At 42.3% G+C, this 15,349-nt stretch overlaps 1 protein-coding gene across 2 annotated transcripts in view; it reads right to left on the bottom strand.

Moving 5' to 3' along the window:
* PARN (poly(A)-specific ribonuclease) overlaps positions 1–15,349 on the bottom strand; it is a 287,911-nt gene that overhangs the window by 179,215 nt on the left and 93,347 nt on the right. For both annotated transcript variants that reach the window (XM_073591082.1, XM_073591083.1), the window contains 4 exons: positions 12,814–12,856; positions 9,284–9,359; positions 3,192–3,302; positions 3,039–3,108 (listed from right to left, as the gene is read on the bottom strand). In XM_073591082.1, the coding sequence (XP_073447183.1) occupies positions 3,039–3,108; positions 3,192–3,302; positions 9,284–9,359; positions 12,814–12,856 (300 nt within the window). The remainder of the gene's footprint in view (positions 1–3,038; positions 3,109–3,191; positions 3,303–9,283; positions 9,360–12,813; positions 12,857–15,349) is intronic.

Raw genomic sequence — 15,349 nt, 5'->3', positions numbered from 1 at the left:
GGAAAACCCACCCAGGCACCTGATTGTGAGTGGGATTGACTGTGTCTTAGATTGTTAAACATATTGACCACTTTCTGCAGCCTTTGGTGGAACGTACACCGTACTACCTTAAGGACACCACTCAAGTCATTAATGCGTCGGGTGGCCTTGGGATACTCTAACTGCGGATGTGTCATTATATACCATTATTACCCATAAGGAATTGGAAGCTGTTAAACATTTATAGGGACAGGATCAGTCCCTGCCTTCCAACCAGATACAGTTTAATCTGAACTTACTCCATTTTGCTATGATTATTTTGGGAATTCTGGAAAGTTTTATTTTAAATTATTTATTATTTTAATTTGTATTTTTGGTATTGAGTCCTTTTGTGATCCATAAAGATGCTTGGTACAGAGAAATTAGTTAGGTGGGGACAAACACGTGCCATCATCACACAGACCAGCGGGACAATCTGACGGTGTTTGTCCATTATGGTAATGTCTTCATTTTTTGTAAGAAATATTGCTTAATATAGTAAGTGGTTTGCTCGATACTACATCGGGGCGGTCTCTTCTATGGTTTATTATTTTGTGCCAAGTGCTTGTTTCTAGGAGTTGGAAGATAGTTGGCCAGAGCATGTTGTGCTACAGGGCAGCAAGGCATTGAATGATCTCCATTTGGGATCTAGCATTTTGGTAAAGAGCTTATTAGCTCTTTGGTAAAACATTGCTTCAGCACTCATGTGGCACTTAAAGCGGGGGTCCACCCACACCGCCAAAAAAAAAAAAAAAAAAATATTAAAAGCCAGCAGCTACAAACTTTTAATACATGGCCACTTACCTGTCCCAGGGTCCAGCGATGTCGGCAGGTGACGCCGAGGTGAGGGAATCAGGAAGTGAAGCGTTGCGGCTTCACTTTCTGGTTCCCTACTGCGCATGCGCGAGACGCACTGCGCGTCCCAAGTGGTCCCCGCTCTCTCCTGGGAGCTGTGCGTTTCCCAGGAGACAGCGCGGTGGGGACGGGAAGAGGCGTAGACTCCCATGGGAGTCTATGCCGGAAGTGGGTGCAAATTCCTGTCTTAGACATGCATCTGCACCCCCCTCCCCCCTGAAAGGTGCCAAAAGTGACACCGGAGGGGGGGGGAGGGTTCCCAAAAGCAGAAGTTCCATTTTTGTGTGGATCTCCGCTTTTAAGCTGTGCGCATCACATTGAGTTGGCCATTTGTGGGGACTTTTTACACATTTGGACTTTCTTCATGAAATTGGACTTTATTTTTTCACTTTAACTTGAGCATGTAAATTTGATTCACTTTGATTTCAATTTTATTTATTTTCATTCATACATAGACTGCACTATTATTCTTTATTTCTCATGAAATAGCACTATATTAATCTTTTATCCATTATGAATTGCTGATTAATGCTTGTTTTTCATTATTTATGCACTTTTAATGTAAAAGGGATAGCAAAGATTTATATTTTACCCATCTTGTATCTTGATTATGACTTTGGTGCAGTCTGTTAGCACAAATCCTTTTCACTTAGCACATTATAATTAGGGTTGCACCGTTACCACTTTAAGACCAAGTACCAATACTTTTTTTTACTGTCATGCGACAGTGGCACTAATATGCAGCACTGATGGGCACTGTCATAAGTTTATTTTTTACAATTGATATAGTTAAGCTTTTTTTTTGGGGGGGGGGGGGGGGGTGTTGACAGTGTCTGGGTTTTTTTATTATTTTTACAGTTTAAACTTTAAAGTTGGTCTTTTTTATCAGCCCTGTTGGATGGGGCTATGCTGGGAGATCAGGGGTCCAAACAGACCCCTGACATCTCCCTTTTGAGACAGGGAAAGGGACAGAGGACACAGATTCCCCAGTTAATGATCACAGACTCTGCATTCATAAAAGGAAGGAGCCAGTAAATTAGATACACACACTGGCTCCTTCCTCCACTCTCCATCCTGACAGATCAGGGATAGGGGGGGAAGCAGAGGAGGACACAGAGAGGGAGGACGACACTGGAAGCCAGAGGAGAACCCGGGGAGCCAAAACACAGTGGACAGTCAGGGGTGATCAGTGTGGCGGCAGGGGCAGTTACATGCACCGATCCCCCTGTATAGCCTTCCAATAAAGCAGCAGACAGGAGGGAGAAGCGGCTGTCAGCTGCTTTAATAAAAGGCTATACAGGGGGAATTGGTGCTTGTAATTGCCCCCGCACCCATCACCTGTGAGGTTGCCCGCCCCCCCAGCTACACTGAGGATGCCTGGTCCAATATATCAGGTATCGGCTTAAGCATCGGAGCATTTGCACGAGTACCAATACTCGTGCAAATGCTTGGTATCGGTACCGATACCCATACTAGTATAGAAATCAGTGCAAATCTAATTATATCATCTTTATCTGAAGATCTAAAGTCAAGAGGTTCCAAGGGGTGTTCTCATTTTGAACATGACAGTATGCGCTTGTGTACCCAGTCTTATATTCAACTGTCAGTTTCACACACTCCCTCCCCCTACACACTCCAAAAGAAAACCACATCGGAATGCTACCATTCTGAAAATGGCACCTTTAGGCTTAGACAGCAAATTCTTACTATCAGCTGATGCTGTCCCCAGTATGTCATCTCATGTGTATTACAATGACTCAGCTGTAAAAAAAAAAAAAAAAAAAAAAAAAAAAAAAAAAAATCAGTCTCTCATAAGACGCAAGCCTTAGACCTAAGCTTCTGGTGTGTACTACCTCCATCATGGGCAAATTGCCAGCAGTACAGAGTACAGTTTTGAAAACACTAGACCAGGGATCTGTAATTAGTGGACCACCAGCTGTTGCAAAACTACAAGTCCAATCATGCCTCTGGGTGTCATGCTTGTGACTGTCAGTCTTGCTTTGCCTCATGGGACTTGTAGTTCTGCAACAGCTGGAGGTCCGCTAATTGCATATCCCTGCACTAGACTAATGTCAGAACTCATGCCCATTAGAAATAACTGTTAGTTAAGTCTAGGTTACTTACTTGATGAAGGTATTAAGGTTACAGGTTTTTCAGGCACTTACTTGTTAAAAAATGGACTGATGAGATTTGATTTGGCCGAAATGTGCCCTTTTGGTGGACTTAAAAATGAACCTGATGAGAGAGCATGTATTAGTTCAAGAGTTGAAACTGTATAGAATGACAACACATGGAAACCTGATAATCTGGCCACTTACCTAGGTAGTTTGCCATTGATACAAAGCACAGTCCTGTGATGTAGGCATCATAACCAGCTTCATGTAGTTGCTCTGAGCTCGTGTTGTAACTTGGAAAGCCTTCAGCACTGTCTAATAGAAACACAGGACTTTTTATAAAAATAAGTTTGCAGTTTTATAAAGATACTTGTTATATAAAGCCAGTCCCAGTCAATTACACATGTGACTATACAGACAGTTCTAAAAAAATTGGCATTTTGGTTGCTCTTGTGCCCAGTGCTTAGTTGGCAATAGAAGGAAATCACTGGACTATCAGACCTAGAAAACACCCCAAGAGATGGAAACTATTCTAAAGTGTTATTTAGGCCTGGGGGTGCAAAAATGTTCATACTTATGAGACCTGGATTTTTTTATTTAAATAATTGTAAATCCAAGTTTTGTGGGAACAGAAAATAATAGGATTTATAAATAGAGCAAATCATCCAACAGATATTTAGCCAAGGAAAAGCTATAGTACTGGTATACAGGAGAGTTGGCAGGTCCTTCTTGGTGTGTGTCCCAGGTGATGGAGACTTCCTATTGGCTCTGAATATATTTGGTCTTTCAGCAAGAAAAGAGTAGTGCATGAATGATATGGGGGAGAAAGTGAGGTAGCAGGCAGATGACATGTTTCAAGGACACACACCCTTCCTCAGGCTTGAGAAACGGGGTGTGTCCCAGAAACATGTTGCTTGCCAGCCACACTACTTTCTCTCCACCCCCACCCCCCATCACATCCAAGTGTGCTCTCAGACCTCAACACCACTTGTTTGATACCTGAATGGCTTAGCGCACCTTCTACCTACCTGTAAGTTCTGAACAGACTAACATGTAACTGCCCTGAGCAGAACAAGAATTGAGTGATCAGGAGTCATGTAATTGCTCAGGTCTCAGTATTAGAACTGATGTGAGACAGCTGCAGCATCACACCAATGTTCCAGCATAGAGAAGATTATGAAGGTTGATTTTTTTCACAATACCAATGTACTCCAATAAATGTATAATTTTAACCACTTCTGCATCCTTCCGTTTTTTGGTCTTTACATAAGCTGGATTTGCCCTGATCGGTTATCGGATCAGAAGGAAAGTGGATTACAGTTTCCTACAGGGACCAATGGATCTTTGGTGGATTCCAATGGAGTAGCACGACTTATACCTGTCGAAGTGGACCCCCTCTAACCTAATTATGGGAGCAGCCACTGAATCACAGTTCCCCCCCACAAGGACAACTGTTTTTCAGGTGGACCTTATGCTACTCCATTGAACTCTTAGAATACTTGAGGCACCACCTACACCAAGCTAAAGCACGAAAAAAAAAAAAAGCACCGCTCTGATCAATGAGGCAAAATTATATTTGGTAAAGGTCAGCTGTTCCTTCCCAGGTCCTCAGGCTCGGATGTACTCCCACACATCCATGTAACATACTGTAGCTCAGGCAAACAAATTGAGAGTCGGCCTCTCTGGAATACCTTCTGAAGTTTATTGAAATATGGCTCAGTAAAAGCAAATGACTAACATGTTTCGGCAACTCTAGTCTTGATCACAGCACATTTAAGACAGAAAAACACCACACAGAGAATATACAAGTGATCAGAGAGTCCCCTTCCATTACTCAATTGACATCATTCCATTAAAGTAAATTGGAATCAATGTGCAGATTGTGGGTGGGAAGTTTTCGCTAAATATACTGTATCACAATCATTTAAAATCAATGATCTGGACAAATCGATATAGATGGAGTACATGGGAAGATTAATACAGTGTAAATCATGTGTAGTCTAGTCCATTCGCATATGTTCCTAACTTAACCTCTAAGCACCTACTTTTCTGCTTATGTTTTTTTTCCTCAGGTCCCAGTACATATGCATTAATTCCTTAGCAGTCAGTCCCTAAAGCACATGTGTAATAACTCCTCCATACCCAGTGCATGTGCCTTAACCCTCAGAGCCTTGCCTTCAGCACACCTGCGATAAGCCCTCATTTTTTCAGGGCACAATGCTAAATGTCAGTCTGGTCTCCAAAAGTAGTTTCCGCTCCACTGGCTCATTCCTGGTTTACATTATCCCCAGCAAAAAAAGTCTTGCCCCATATCCCACATGCCCACCATAACCTCCTCTAAATTAGACTCCAAACGCCATCACATTCAATACTAAAAACCCAAGTAGGTTTGGGGGCCTCCTTTGACATCCATTGCGCATTTCCTTCTGTTTTGGCTGGATTTTATTTTTCTATTGTGGCCACATCCCAAAATAGACGCCTACAAGCTCATCGACTTTAAACTGTTTGCAACTGTAGTCACAGGGACATCAAACTGCTTGGAGATGGTTAGATTGCTTTTACCTTTCACATGCTAGTCTAATATCTTCTGATAACCTTTTAGACATGATATGATTCCAAACAGCAGAGTGACTACTTTTCTCCATTTTAATAGGCGGACGGACTGATAACAAGTGTGATGTCAATTAAAGAACACTGCTGGGTTTGAAAAAACACTGATCCAATGGTTTAAATTTCTGAGAGTACTAACAAATGTGTTCAGGCCATTTTAGAATAATTTTTACAGAATAAGCAATTTCTCTTTTTACACTCTGTCTTACTCTGACAGACCAGAAGCATGCAGGTATAAAATGGGTTAAAAGGTTTTTTCACCACTTTTTAGGAGGAATTAATATCTTTCAATGAACTGTACGGGTACCAACAACTTTGTCCAAGTTTGTAATGTCTACTATCATACCTTTGACAAGCCTCATGTGGCTGTTGCCCCCTTTTATACCTTTGGGCTTTTCCTATAGCACACGCCATCGTCATACTTGCTTAACTCCACTCCCCACTAAATAACCCTTCCATACTCCTCTCCTGCACGTATTTCCAGGCTTAATACATTCCACACTCCTCTTCTGCACACACTTCCTGCTGCCATACACTGCACACTTTAAGCACATATTGCCAGAGTCAACATTCCTTCTGACAACTGTCCACTGTCATACCCACCATACTTCTCTGCTGCACACACTGCCTGCTGTCTTACACTCTGCACTCCTAACCTCCACATTGCTCTCCAGAAAATATTGAACGCTGTCACACACCCCCACGCTGTACTACTGCATATACTGTTTGCCAAGGTACTTCCTTTTGACATATCCGTAACCTTCGTGACACAGACGTTAATTTTGTCTGGCAAATTTTAACGTACATTAAGTTGACAAAATCATACTGCTAAATTTGGTCTTGGCATCTATTACTTGTGGTCATGAAAGTATTAAAATGGAAAGTACAGTATCTTTCAGCAAGCATATTTTAACCACTTCCCGCCCGCAGACGTCATATGACGCTCTGGGCTTTGGGCGGGTATATCTGAATGATGCCTGTAGTTACAGACATCATTCAGATATTGCCGGTTTCAGCCGGCGAATCTCTACACCATAGGAATCATAGCGGCCGTTCCGCCGCTTGATCGTTCCTATGGGAGGGGGGAGGCGACGTTCCCCCCCCCCCCCCCCCCCCGTCGCCCTCCGTTACAATCGGTGAGGCGGAGAGCGGATCCGCCGGCGCCGGATGTAGATCATAGAGATTTCCGGTGGACCAGATGGTCGCCGGGGTCTCTATGATCATCGGAGGCCGGGCGCGATGTTATGATGTCACGCCCAGCCTCTCCATTAAAAAAAAAAACGCGCCGCTTCGGCTGGGAAGCGGTGATCGTTTTATTATTTTTTTTTATTATTTCAGGCTTCCCAGCCTAGTGGTGAGATATGGGGTCTTATTGACCCCATATCTCACTATTAAGAGGACCTGTCATGTTATATTCCTATTACAAGGGATGTTTACATTTCTTGTAATAGGAATAAAAGTGATCAAAAATGTTTTTTCAAAAAAGTGTCAAAATAAAAAAGAAAACTTACGTATGCGTTCGCACGCAGAAGCGAACGCATACGTAAGTCCCGCCCACATATGAAAACTGTTCAAACCATACATGTGAGGTATCGCCGCGAACGTTGGAGCAAGAGCAATCATTTTGTCACTAGACCTCCATAGCACATCATTTCAAAATGCTTAATAGGATGCTTGTCTCACTAGGATTGAACTGGCCTTTCAGTTGTCTCCAGCTTGGATATATACTGGTCAGGGTCCTGGAGTTTGGAAGCTCTTCAGAGCATCGAGTGGGATGAAGCCTTCAGCCCTGGGATTTTTTTTTTTATGGACAATCAGCACATAGCCCTTCTAGTATGGGGCCGACTGGTTCAAAGAGGTCCGGGATTGTTTTTTTTTTTTGGACTCACCCAAGATGCTGCATCTGTCTCCCGGCGCCTCTACTTTGAGAGCTGAGCGATGGAGTGATCGGCGGTGTTCAGTTTTCACATCTCTGTGAGGAGAGCTGCAGACTGTCAGTCACAGCTCTCTGCTCCCTCCTTGCTCATTGGAGCGCTGAGCTGTGGAGGGGGTGGCCGGCTCAGGCTCTCAGCAGCTCACAGAGGCTGAGCCGGGTGTAAGACCAGGGATCTGGTGGATCCCGACTCCGTGGGTCGTGATGATGCAAAGCCTGAACTGACAGCAGTGATGTCAGAGAGCAGACTTCAGCCTGCTCTCTGCTGAAAAAACAGGTCACAGGAGTGCAAAACGAACTGCACTCCTGTGATCCATAGGAGGAGTCCAGCCAAACAAGCTTTGGCTGGACTTCCCCTTTCAGGGCTGCATCCTCCTGGAGAACACAGCTTGCTGCCAGGGAGCAGCAAACACAAGGGACATGCGTGTCTGCACTAACACCAACACTGTTGGATTTACTGTTTCTGCAGGAGCAGCGTGTGAACACATTGGGGTTGATTTACTAAAACTGGAGTGCGAAATCTGGTGCAGCTGTGCATGGTAACCAATCAGGTGCCAACGTCAACTTGTTCAATTAAGCTTTGACAAAAAAACCTGGAAGCCAATTGGTTTTTATGCAGAGCTACACCAGATTTTGCACTTTGCAGTTTTAGTAAATCCCATTGTGTCTTGGATTCGAAGTCTGTATCCTAAACGGAGTTTTTTAGACCAGCGTTTGACTCCAGTCCTCAAACACCCAACAGGTCACGTTTCCAGGCTCTCCATTATTTTGCACAGGTGATTTGATCAGTTTCACTGCCTTGCTAATTACCACAGCCGTTTCTCATCTGAGGGAAATCCTGAAAACATAACCTGTTGGGGCTCCTTGAGGACTGGAGTTAAGAAAACCTGGCTCTAGCCTGATGTGAAATGCTATATTCTCAGGAGGCTGTTTTTGCTTTGAATCATGTATGAAGCTGAAACCCCTGTGTGGGTAGCCGATATAAGAAAAAAAATACTTCTAAAACAAAAATTGATCAAAGAAGGCCGTGAAACATACTTCACCAGCTGGACTGAATAAAATAACGGACACCAAATTAGAAAATTTCACCTTCACCAAAAAGATCCAAGAGAGGTTTCCCTTTAATGTGTAGTCATGTACAGCAGTGGTCATGAACCCTGTCCTCAGGGCCCACTAATAGGCCAGGTTTGCAAGAGAACTGAAATACATCACAGGTGATATCATTTGCTGCTCAGTGATTGCAGTATTCTAGTCTGCATCTCCCCAATGTAATACATAAAACCTGGCCTGTTAGTGGGCCCTTAGGACAGGGTTGATGACCACTGATATACAGTGACAAGCTGGAAAACCCAAGCTGGAAACACATCTTTACATTCTACTGAACATACATTTCTACAACATATCAGACTGTCATAAGAAGCACTATACCGTAATATATAAAAATATTACCCATATGTAAATTGAAAAATTGCTGTAAAGACAGTAAGTGACTTGATTTAATCTTTAAGCATGACTTACAAAAATGGGATTTTGATAAATCATACATACATATACACACACACACACACACACACACACACACACACACACACAAACTAAAAAGACAAACATCAGTGCTTATACACCATAAACTTAATGGTTTTCTGAAGTCTTGCTGAGCTCAGTTATTGAAAATGCAGTTTATTAAACACAAGCCAATTACATATTTTAATAGGTACAGTTGACAGAAGCCAACTGGTTCTTGAATTCTTACCAACTTTAGGAGGTTTGAAAGGAGCCTCTTTTAATCTTTTTTCCAGTTCCGCAAGGGATGTGTTATAAATAATTTCCTAGGTGTAAAAAAAAAAAAAAAAAAAAAAAAAAAAAAAGGAGAAGAAAAAATTAAATTCCAGATGTACATTGTTCAACATTATAGCCAACTGCTGTATTTGGTCTGCTCAACTGCTATCATGTGGCTGTAGTCTACAGCAAAACAGATCATGTTGATGTGCTGGAAAAATGGGGACATGCAAGTACGTATCCCATGCAAACATTTATAACCCAAACGAGGACATTTGAGGCTTTAAGATCCAAGATGGGTCAGCTAAACCCCCCGCCCCCCATTTTGGTTTGGGAATAGATTAGAGGGTTGGAGAAAAAAACAAAAACACACACACACACACACACACACACACACACACACACACGCTTAAAAGGTTTAGGTCATCTTTTCAGAAAATAAAATGAACCAACATCGTACACCCTACCCACCCCACTTGATCTACCTCCGTGATGAGCTGTCAGTACCCAAGCAACTGGTGTAGTGGTATGGGGATTTGAAATCCCGGTTCTTAATCTTTCTGCAGTGTCTTCTATACAGGCAACAAGATGAGATTAGAAGCCCTCAATGAAGTGTTCCTAATCTCAGCTTGTTACCTATATAATTAAATTCCAACCTCTCCACAATGGCCAAGATCAAAGTTGTCCAAGGATGTCAGAGAAAAGACTGCAGACCTACACAAGGCTGGAATGGGATAGAAGACCATCGCCAAGCAGCTTGATGAGATGGTGACAGTTGGTGCGATCATCCGCAAATGGAAGAAACACAAAATAACTGTCAATTTCCCTCGGTCTGGGGCTCCATGGGGTCGTGGATGAGTACTGCAACATAACCCACCCAAAAACACACGGCCAAGGCAACAAAGGAGTGGCTCAAAAAGAAGCACATTAAGGTCCTGGAGTGGCCTAAAATATGTGGGGGGGAGCTGAAGGTTTGAGTTCCCAAATGTCAGCCTCGAAACCTTAATGACTTGGAGGATCTGCAAAGAGGAGTGGGACAAAATCCCTCCTGACATGTGTGCAAACCTGGTGGCCAACTACAAGAAATGTCTGACTTCTTACCAACAAGGGTTTTGCCACCAAGTACTAAGTCATGTTTTGGGAAGGGGTCAAATATTTCTCATTTCACTCATTAAAATGCAAATCAAACTTATAACACTTTTGAAATGCGTTTCTGGATATTTTTGTTCGGTCTCTCACTGTTAAAAATAAAACTATTAAAAACTATAGACTCATCTTTGTCAGTGGGCAAATGTACAAAATCAGCAGGGGTTCAAATTCCCCCACCCCCCTCACTGTATACACCTTCTTCCCAGTGTGTGTTTCAGATCATTGCTCTGGACAGGCTTCATTATAGTGACAACGGTAGACCATGACTGCACAAGGCTGTCAACTAAACTGCCTGTATTTTCACAGGGGTACATACAACAGCACGACTATATAGGAGCACAATTTAGAAGCAGTTATATCTTCATAAACAGGAAGAAGATTGGAGCACTAGGAACTCTGTAGCCGGAGCAAAACCAACTCTGGCTGGGGATGTGGAGCGGGTTTCATAGTATGCAAAAAGCAAATGAACTAAAGAAAAGGACAAGGAGAGGTCCTTATTGAATGTGATGGTCCATTAGTCCTGGGTTGTACCCACAGGGAAGAAAAATCCGTTTGTCACACCCTTATTAGGCAGCCGCTTGAGAGTGGAAGAGACTCTGCATATATAGAAAGAGAGAAGCAGCGCCAATCTAAGTCTAGCAATGGTACAAGTGACTTTATTAAAAAGGCAATGCTCACTAGAACGTGGATTAAATAGGCACATCAAATGGTAACGGTCATGCTGTGTGCAGAGATCCGGAGTTGCAGCTGTGAAGCGGGGTCATCACACCCTTTGTCAGGAGCACGCATGCTCTGAAGGCATGCACAGATACAGCCTCTGTTGCATCCAGAGAACATTGTGATAGCATCGCCCTGCACCTCCTCCATCCAGTCTGGAACTCCAGAAACCACCAGAGCCGCAGGGCATAATGGCACAGTGCTCCACAGCTGCAACTCTGGATCTCTGCACACTACATGGCTGTTACAATTTCATGTGCCAATATTCTCCATGTTCTAGTGAGTGCATTACCTTTTTAATAAAGTCCGTTGTTCCACTGCTAAACTTGGATTAACGCTGCTCCTCTCATCACTTCATAACAGAAATTGCCTGAACCAAAACTTTATGTAACCCCTTCAAGGCAGGGTTACCAAGTATTCTTTTACTAAATGCTGCAGATTTAAAATTTTTAAATACTAGCAATTCATTAATTCACTTTGCATCATGAAACATCTGTGTAGCTCTAGCCTAAGAAAATGGCAAACAAGCCATTAAAAATCTCAGTAGCAACATTAAAACTTTCCAGTGTAGCTCTAAACCATAACTGGTAATTTGCTCCTTTCCATTACATTTTCAAATGACAGGCAATACTTTAGTCTGCAAGTGTCACTTAAAATTTAGCAGTTAGAAAGGAGAAGCCTGTTAAAGTATAGAGCATTGACATCAGTAGAATCCACAGGCTGTACACTGATAAAAGAGACTTCAGTATATTTGATCAATTGTCAATTATAGCAGTTTCTAGAACAAACAATTTAGGACATTCTTTTAGAAAGAGCTGAAAAATGTGTGCCGTTTGTGTAATTCTATCCAGATCATTTTCACTTGGCTTTAAATGGAGTGGAGGAAAGGTTAAACCCAATACTATCAGTATCACTGCGAGTTAGAAGTCAAAAACTCCACTTCTCCAAGTCCCAAGTTTTCTTCTAGGGTCCTGTACCACTCTGGGTGCTAAAGAAAACGCTCATCCAGCTTAGCAAGTTTAGTATAGATAAGTACAAAACCACACGCCATGAAAATACCCCCATCAAGCCCCTCTGATGCGTTTCACTCCAACTGGCCTACGAATAACCCTAATTGGGGGCGAAACACACCAGCAGGTTGTGGCTTAGGTCAGGGACTGTCAAAGTCGTCTACTTTGATTAAATTGAAGGGGATGACTTTCATGAAGTGCGATTTTGTACTCTTTGCCAACTGTATCCCTAATGCAAAAAAGTTGCAGTCCTGCTAGCCTACGTCACTGGGGCAGAAGTGAGGAGAGGGTCTAATGCAAAAAAATAAATAAAAATATAATATATGAAGTAGTAGAAACCTGCCCTGTTGCTGTCTATAAAAGACTTTCACTCGTCTCAGTGATCCCCATCACTAGGACAGATGAAAATGAAATCCTTTACAATTTTCCTTTAGTCAATACAGACGTTTTGGCAGAGATTACACTTTAAAACAAAAGTAGTGCGTTCAACAGAACAGGGATTCAAGCACAATTGCCATGGATACTTAAAGTAGCTCATATTTGCTTCATGCAGAGCTTCAACTATATATAGGAGCCAAACTAATCAGTAAAACCAAATGATGCAAACACTAAAATATTGGAATGTTACCTTAAAAGGTTGCGTAGTTGCCATAAGCTTGGTATCCAGGACTCTGAAAGACAGATTAGCCTACTTAAAATTGGAAGGAAAATTACTGCAAAAACCAAGTCTTCTGTGAAACAATTGCTGGGAAAAAAAAAAAACAATTCAGAGGAATGAACAAATGAATTGAATTGTTGTGTTTTTTTTTTTTTTTCCCAAACAGTGACAGCAGGAGCCCAGAAAAGATCCCCACCTGCTGTCACTGGAGGGAGGAGAAGGGGGAATGGCTGTAGTTGCTGGAACATGTTACAGGTTCAATCCTAAATAAGGGGGGGAACATTTCACGTTACAAAAGGTTAACTTGTCCTTTAAAAAGCTCATGTCCTTGACACTCCCTTCAGCTACAATTTATATCAATCGTCAATTTAGCAACCAATAATTTATGGTGGAATTGCTCCCTGTGACTAAATAGTGTCATTTAAAAAAAAAAAAAAAAAAAAAAAAGTGCATTAATGGCCAATTCAACTGTATGGGTACAATTCATTAAAAGGATATCTCGCATGCAATATTTTGGTCACGTATCCAAATACTGAATGCGATATGGAAAAGCTCAAGTCACTATAGGTTTATGCAGTATTTACCCCAAAAATAGGATTTGGTAAATGCCACATAAACCTAGGTAAACATCAATTCACAAAAAAGTAAACAAAAAAACGGGGTCTAGCCACGCGTTCTTTAATGAAAACTAGCTGGTTGATAAGGAGCTAGCAGCCGCCACATCCTTCACGACCAATGACTCATGACTTATCTGCTGTCAGCCGGATTCTCCCACTGACCGCAAAATGTAAACAAAATAGAAAAAAAAAAAAAACACAAACACACACACACACAAAATAGGTGGGTATACTGGCAAAGCACTTTGTCCCCATGCTGGATGAGGACAAGGGCTTCTTTCCCACAACCATGGTCCAGTGGTTTTGGAGGTCCTTTGAATGATTTTGGAAGCCCCTTTAACAAATAGCTGGTTGTCAGCAAATGATCCTCTTGGTTAGGGGAATGGCGGGTGCCGACTTCTGAAACGCCAGAAGTCCTGAACTGAACTGTCATTTAGTAATAGAAGGAATACCTTACTCTTCAGTTAAAGAACATAAAAAAAAAATTAAAAAAACAAAAACCTGTTAAATACAGGAAAATTTACTTTAAATGCAAATACTCATGCAGTATTTGACGCTTAGTCCTATGTGAGGTAGTGCATTGCATTACATTAAAATGTAGGCCAGCATATTTTTATTGTAAAGCACACCAATGCAGAGCACAAACACTGCAAATTGGGTACTTGACAAGTCAAGAGTAAACATTTTTAGCTCAAGTTACTTTACAGTTATGTACCTTTAGATCAGTGGTGGACAACCTTAACCACTTGCCTACTTGGGCACTTTCAACCCCCTTCCTGCCCAGGCCAATTTTCAAAGCTATCGCACTTTGAATGACAATTGCGTGGTCATTGCAACACCACCCATATGATTTTTTTTTTTTTATCATTTTCGTCACACAAAGAGCTCGTTCGGTGGTAATCACTGCTGGGTTTTTTTTTTTTTTTTTTTAAATAAAAAAAAACAAAAACGAAAATTTTGGGGAAAATTTTTTTTTTATAGTCTGTCAGTACATTTTGTAAATAAGACATTTTTCTCCTGCACTGATTAGTAATGGGCACCGATGTGATCAGTCCCCCAATTACATGTCCGGGTGTTCCCTGTGAGGAAATGCCGCTGATCGGCTCTCCTCGCCTCCTCGTTAAAATCCTGCAGTTGGGTCATGGTTTTACCACCCCCAATACCCATCTCCTTCAGCTGCAGCAGACAAAAAAAAAAAAAAAGTACACATTGCGCAGCAAGAATTAAGCCGCCCCCCCCCCCCCTGTTTTGGTGGGTGTTACTGCCCGTCAATTGGGACCCATTAAAGTAAACGGGGCCACTCTGCAAGCACCCCCCAACTGCATGCTTCTGCTGGGTCCAAGGGGTTAAAGCAGGTGGTGAAAAAGCAACACAATACTGCCTGCTTTGACCCCTTGTTTGCTGTACTGCACAAGTTCGCAGGGCACTTGCAGAGCAACCTCATTCACTTTAATGGGTCACATTATACCCACCAACCATGAAAGGGCGTATAACTCCTGCTACAGTATGTTTACACCCCTAGCCACAGCAGCTAAAGGGGGTGCAGTAAAAATGTCTCAAGTGAGGGTTTTACCACCTCCCCAAAATTCAAATGCAAATAAACCTTTACTGTTCTGAGCTTCCTAAAAGGCTGCTTTCACACGGATGCGCTGCGGTATACCTGAACCCCATTGAATCTGACTTTCCTGGGTTAGCTGCACTTTGTCATAGACTTATATCCTGCAGGTGTGTTGCATTTTCTGAAAGCGCGCCAAAATTACTGCATTCAGAAAGTGCACAGAACCCGGATAGAATAGAAGTCTATGGTTAACCGCAGCAAACCCACAGGAAAGCTGCAGGTACACAGATAGGCAGCACTGATGAGCATCACTGATGGACACTGAAAGGCA

The sequence above is a fragment of the Aquarana catesbeiana genome, linkage group LG06 (assembly GCF_042186555.1).
Source record: "Aquarana catesbeiana isolate 2022-GZ linkage group LG06, ASM4218655v1, whole genome shotgun sequence".
Lineage (NCBI taxonomy): Eukaryota > Metazoa > Chordata > Amphibia > Anura > Ranidae > Aquarana > Aquarana catesbeiana.
The sequence above is the reverse complement of the archived record's forward strand: the minus strand, read 5'-3'. Positions and strand labels throughout refer to the sequence as shown.